The sequence below is a fragment of the Corythoichthys intestinalis genome, chromosome 5, assembly GCF_030265065.1.
Source record: "Corythoichthys intestinalis isolate RoL2023-P3 chromosome 5, ASM3026506v1, whole genome shotgun sequence".
NCBI lineage: Eukaryota > Metazoa > Chordata > Actinopteri > Syngnathiformes > Syngnathidae > Corythoichthys > Corythoichthys intestinalis.
This window is the reverse complement of record NC_080399.1, coordinates 32,983,578-32,990,298: the sequence shown is the minus strand read 5'-3', so window position 1 is coordinate 32,990,298 and position 6,721 is coordinate 32,983,578. Positions and strand designations below refer to the sequence as shown.

Sequence of the window (6,721 nt, the reverse complement as noted above, 5' to 3'; positions counted from 1 at the left end):
CATCCTGTAAACAAAATGGAAAGGTTCCAGTCTTCCATGCGCAAGCGGCTTTACAGCTTGCCGCAAAATATTGGGCAAAGACCTTTTGTGGTGGACGAAGGGGACAGCGGCGACAAGGACACAAAGAGGAAAAGTATTCTGCTGAGGCATTTGTCCTCTCTGTCCCCCACCAGCAGTTGCCGAAGCGTCGAAGAGGCCAGCAGGCTCGCCGCCGGTAAGACCAACTTGAATGGGGACTGTCGCCGTTTCAGAGGCAGCATCTCCTCCGTCGGCGGGCGCCATCCCGCCGGGTCAGATCCAGCGGAGCAGCGCTGTCTCATCCCCGAGGCGGACGCCGGTGGAGGGGATGAGAGTTCCCCCGGTGAGCGCGGCTCGGCAGCGGGAGGTCATATCGGCGCGGCCGGACAAGCGTCCCTCTATGACCAGACGAGTTTCATCAAGTTGGAAGGGAGCGAGCAAATCATCCCCGAGGATGAGCGACTTTACCAAGCCGGATTTATGCACCGGCAGTTCGGGGCGATGCTCCAACCCGGAGTCAACAAGTTCTCTCTGCGGATGTTGGGGAGTGAGAGGGCCGTGGAACACGAGAGGGAACGCGTCAAATCTGCGGGTTTCTGGATTATACACCCTTACAGTGATTTTAGGTAACTCACCCTGAAAAATATAGTACAAACCTTTTGGAATTACAAATGGTTTTCATGTTAACATTAAATTAGAGCAGGTACAAAAAGTATACAACAATTCATCTCAAGACAAAAAGACTGAGAGCGCTAACTCATTTTTGAATATAGGTGACGCATCACTGTTCTAAATCTAGTTATCTTGTAGAAAGATTCAATACAATTTTGTTCTGCATCACAATCACAATATATAACAAAATGAAATGTATACGACAGGGTAGAATTCCAAATTCTTAACTCTGAGCAAAAACTAATTGCGCCACATTAATGAAATTGACTAAACAAATGGCCTAATATGTGTAAATGACCCTCAACTGAAGACTTAATCGGATATCCTGCTCAGGCCGCTCTCACGGAAAATTGTTTCATGCCTGCTAAATGAGCTGATTAACGTACAAAGCAACTCACAATCACATTAGATTAACTCTGGTTTGGCATCTAGTCATTTTATGCTGGTGCAAGTAACTAGTCACCAGTCTGTTTGTGTCAAACAAAGTTTTACAGCATTCTGCCTAACATGTCTTTTTTAATGTCTCGCCTGGAAACTGAACCATTCTTTGTTGCACACCAATGTGTGTCGCTGCTGTATTTTCCACTCATCTGAATTACACTTCTTTATATATGTAATATATATATATATATATATATAAATCGTTTAGTGAGACCAGTGGATTAGAGCGAATGCAGCCGGAGCTTTGAAATGGGGTAATCAAAATAGGGTAACATGACCATTCATGATATTAGCAGCCCACATCAGGCAGGATTATTACAGCACAATTAGTTTAATGGAGTGGAGATGTTGTGGATGGGGCGGGTGCCACCTCCAGCATGCTGACATAGATAGACGGAAAAAGAAACTGGAATGGGCTCAAGACACCCAGCTGTTTGCTCTATGATGTGCATAATAGTATCCATGTGTACCCATTAAAAGATTATACCGCAAGCCACAAAGCCTTTTCAAAATTTTAAATGAAACAATAGGTAACTGTTGTCGCTTTGTTACTTTTATACTAAAGTTTAGTCCAGTATTGTTTACCAGCTAAACATTGGCCTGCAGAGATCGGTCCTGTTTTTAGATCAAATTCAGAACAGACTGCCAATTCGTGTGAGCTGTTTGAAAAATTTGCACTGCATCACCGATGTGTACTTTCCGTTGCTCCTCCAATACCTAGTTTCAACTCTTGCAGGCTGAGTTGTAGAAAAGTGAAGGATGGAAGGTTGATCATTAAGGAGCCAGCATCCCCTATTGCTAAATACATGGTCAAAGTTGTTGGCACCACTCTATTAAGGAATGAAAGAAAATTGTCCAAAGGAATTAAGGCATTGCTAAAGAATTTATTTAACAGAATTTTTAATATACTCATGTCACTAATAACGGTATCAATTGGTTAAACAAAATCTAATCGAGATAAATTAAAATGCAAAGCAAATATCTACATTGTTTTTAGATATGCTGTTTTGTTTTTGTGTTTTAAAAAAAGGGGGTTTTCATTCAAATGTCTGATATGTTTCAGCAACAAAATTGTCAAAAATATCAGCAGTGCTTTACAGACTTGTTTCCGAGGTACTTTGGCATTTCTGCTCGCAAAGTAACAGTAGAGCTGGAGTGGCACTACTCCTCAAAAAAGACAAAGTTTGGAAATATCACATTCATCTGCCATCATCACGACATGGGAGGACAACATGAATAAATGGCTCAGGGTCACCACAACCAAAATAGTTTTGTATTTTATTGATTTAATGGCAGGGGATGGAAACGTAATCAGGGACCTGAACATCTCTGAAGAATCCAGTTGAATGTATCCTAATACATGAATATGGGAATTTTGTGTTCATAAAGACAGATGTGGAACCAAGACAGTGCCACTACGAAGCAATCACAGGTACGATTATGTTCAGTTTGACTACAGGTCTGTGTATGCGTCACAACTGAGACATAATTAGCTTTGCACTAGCTTCAATGATACAGAAATGGAAAACAGTCATCTATTACAAGTCATACACGGGCTTTTTACACCGAATGCATAAATCCAAGTGTTGCACGTTTTTTGTTCGTTTCTTTACAGGTGGAAAACGTAAGGCAAGGGAAGACAACTTGATGTGCGTCACAACAATACTTACGTTGGTAGACATATATACAGACTACGTGCATTCTATACATTGATGATGGAATGCTCAACTTATGCTCCAGCTTCGTTAATATTTTTCTAAAAATTTTATTAATTGAGATTTATTGACCTGTTTTGCACCTGGACCAATCGTAAAAAAAAAAATTAAAAAAAAAAAGCGAATTGTTTCCCAAAAGGTTTATCGCGATCAATATCTGCAATAAAAAAGAATAACATGTACAGGTGCAATGAGCTCAAAATACCATATCTGTCTATAACCAGATGAAAATTACCTTATAGTATTTCGTGTTCACAACATAATCTGTGTCAGCCCTTATGCATTCGGCAACTGTAATATTATTTGTAATTTCGCCGCATTTTGGTCTCTCAAGTGGCTGGTATTTCAATCCACACCCCATGTTAACACAGGCTGCACAGATTGTTAGAATTTTGTCCAGGAGCGATCACCGAAGTGATAAGAACAAACATGCAATCTTGGTAGACCCTTTAGGGTTAAAAAGGCAAACCAAATCCTTCATCTGCTGCTGGTTTTGATTTAAGGCGCTGGACACAGTTTAAAACATTCCACTTCCATGCGCATATATATATATATATATATATGTAATATATAGGCGCTTCCAGTAGTTCACACAACATCGCACAGCACAGAAAATTCCGGAGTCTCATGTACGTTGAGCTGAATCCATTTTTGGAGATTCCCTGGGTTCCTCTGGTTTGTTTTGGCAGTTTAAAACTTGTCAACTTTAACTGCAATTCATGGTGTTCATTTTAAACCAAAGTCCGTAGCAGAAAATGTCAAAGATTGCGCCGCCCAATTTTCGCTCAGTAAACTTGTCTGTATTGTTTATTGACTTTAGATAAAATGTAACTTTCAAATGTGTACATAATATCGCATTAAATCAATACAAGGCCCTTGCATTGAACGGAATCAAATCCTGGCAGACTTTGTAATGCCGGCAAATATCTTTTGTATGATCATGAAATTGTCGATTTACCCATCCTATTAACAAAAATTATGGTATATTTAAAAAATCTAATTTTAATGACTTGCCACTGAGAAAAAGCTTTCTGACACTTCGTTTCCCTCTCCTTGTTCGTCTAGATTTTTCACTGTACTCTTTCACGGTACTCCAGAACAAAACGGAGCCTCTGTCTTGCTCCACTCTGTGTTCTTTTCCATTGACACTTTTGAGTAAATCAGAAAAAATGCAAAGCCAAGCTTTGAACCCCTAACTTCTGAAGAGCAAGGCAGACATATAATCCACTACACTACCCGTGTAACCGCGCTTCGTCGTTACCCAATTCTATGTCATTGACGGTGATAGGCACTGAATAGGGAGGAAAGTAAAGACTACGGTGTAATAGGGCAAGGTAAGTGTTACATTTGAACTCATTGGCTGCCAATGACAGCGATTGACATCCAGTCGATTTTGTCTCCCAGACAAAAATGCCATGAAAAAAACAAAAAAAAAAAACAACAAAAACTTAAATCCGGAAAATTATAAGAAAATAGTGTTATTTTGATGAAACTTCACATGCAGATGTAGTAAACGCTCACACACACATAACAGCTTTGTCCTTCTGCAACCACAGTGCGGCTGATGTTTTTATTGCGACTGCAGTGGATTCAGCAGCAGATGCTTTAGATTCGCTGGCACGTTGATATGATGGTGGACCTACGCCTCAGTACAGGTGTGTGTTAAGCCACTGAGCTGCATGCAGGCTGTTGTGTTTCAGCTGGGGTCTGGCAACAGGAGATAAGTATCTCCAGTACAAATGTGATCCCTTTTTTCAGCTGTCCCCATTGATCTAAGCTCCTTTCACAATTTTAAGCCTTTTTGTGTTCACTTTGCTTGTAACTCCTCTCTCTTTTGTGCTCTCGTGCTCTTTAACCGAGTTGCACCCTGACCCAAATCGTGCGAGATTCCTCTCCAGAGAGGTGAGTAGTCCCCCCAACTGCGATCTTTATTTGACGTGTGGCAGATTGCACCAACTAGTTGCCTGATCTTTGTGGGTCGTGTTCTGCGTGCGCTGTCAGCTGATGAGCCAACAGGAGGCTCTGCAAAGGGTGACAGTTATAATGCACTTTCCCCTGCACACTTTTTTTGTGGTCCAGCTGTTCTGACATTCTGCAGCACAGTGACGTGTGCAGAGCTGTAATGCTAACTACTCAACATCTGGCTGATGGGAGCTGACTTCTGGAGATGGCATGGATTCCCAGGAGATAACGGTGGATTTAGCCAGTGAGGGGATGAGCAATTAGGACCACTGTGTGACCACAGATACAATAGGCAGATGAAGAGAGCAATGCATATTAGGGCTGCTGTGCTTAATCGACTAATCAACTATTTTGACATCATTACGAGACATTATTAACCTCAGAAGTGTCCAAATACTTTTTTGGATCATTCGATCGCTGCAAGCCCTTCCAATCAAAATGGTTTGGACGTTTATCACTATAGATTAGTTATTAATAAATATTCTCTTTTATGTTTTTTCTATTTAAAAAAAAAAAAGAGGGGGGGAACAGTAATTCCCTTATTCATTTAAACCATGTGTAATTGCTTTTTTTTTTTTTTGTAAAAGCAAAAACAAAACAAAAAAAATTTTTTTTTAATGCATATTTCTTTGAATTAAAAAAATACAATTTTAAAAAATGCATTTTAAGTTTAAAAATACAAAACATTTATTTATTTTAAAAAAAAATACAGGTTTTTGAAGAAAGGGGGAAAACCCAGTAAATATATTTTTTTTAAATCTTAAATTTCAAATTATTTTACTGAAAAACAAAATACAGTAAATATGATCTTAAATCTTTAATTTATATATATATATATATATATATATATATTTAAAATAAAACAGAAAATACGTTTCTATTGTAATACAGTACAGTATTTCTCATTTTGTTAACACTTAACATTGGCCGCCATTGAATCAAATCACAGCCAGCCACTTCCATTTAAAACGGATTGGACGTCTATTACTATCAATGGCACCGAAACATGAGGATTCACTGCCAGCCCTCACAGTTCATGTGACAGAATCATTGAAAGTGAATCCTCCACTGATCAAAGTTCTTCCCTCAGGAAACAACTTAGAATTGAGGATACAGTGTGTTAATGCGCTCTCACTTGGCACAAGTGCCTGTGGGGTGCATCTTCAGAGGCTGTTGATTTGTGCTTACTGCTGGTGTGCAGGTGTGACAAGCTGCCGGCTGATCGATTCGAGGTTAATTAGTTCCCTGAAATGGATTGTGTGCAATCTCACACTCAAGATTGCGTTCAGTCGGAATTTGGCTCCGCTGAGAAACGCCAGGCCGATTATTGCTGTGCTTTGTAGCGATCTGTGATAGACTTTTACAAAAGGTCCTTCATACATCAGCGACTTAAAGGAGGTATTTAATGAAGCATGTAAAAACAAAAGTGATGTAGATATGATGACCGAAATCAATTTGTCACGCTGTTGCAGATGGAACAGACAGCAGAGGACGGGTGTGATTCCTAAACATTGAATCAGGTGTGGAAATCGATATTTTCTCATAAGCAAATCATAATGGCTTTTATGGTTCTTTTTGCATGCCTCAATCCTGCACGACAGGTAGTGTATATCTTCGGTGATGTGAGTTGTTGGTTATTTTGTACATGAGCGCAATCTGCCGTATATCACAGTTGACTTCAGTAATGTCCAATAAAAGCGCCTCTTTGACACACCACAGAGAAGCACTTACTAAGGCTGCAAATCACCAAAATCATTTGTCATGGCGATACGTTATAAATTCTTTGGCCAATGATATTTGCCGATTTATCATAGTCTACCATGGTATACGACATCATGTAAACATTTAACAAAATCAGTTACAAACCCCTAAAGCGATTAAAAAATAAAAACCCATTATGACGTTTTTGACAA

At 39.6% G+C, this 6,721-nt stretch overlaps 1 protein-coding gene across 1 annotated transcript in view; it reads left to right on the top strand.

The window, feature by feature from the left end:
- The first annotated feature begins 11 nt into the window (after positions 1–11).
- Positions 12–6,721, top strand: part of LOC130915836 (potassium/sodium hyperpolarization-activated cyclic nucleotide-gated channel 3-like) — a 72,595-nt gene continuing 65,885 nt past the window's right edge. Inside the window, exon 1 of the mRNA XM_057835957.1 lies at positions 12–644. Coding sequence (XP_057691940.1) covers positions 16–644 — 629 coding nt within the window. The 5' untranslated portion in view covers positions 12–15. The remainder of the gene's footprint in view (positions 645–6,721) is intronic.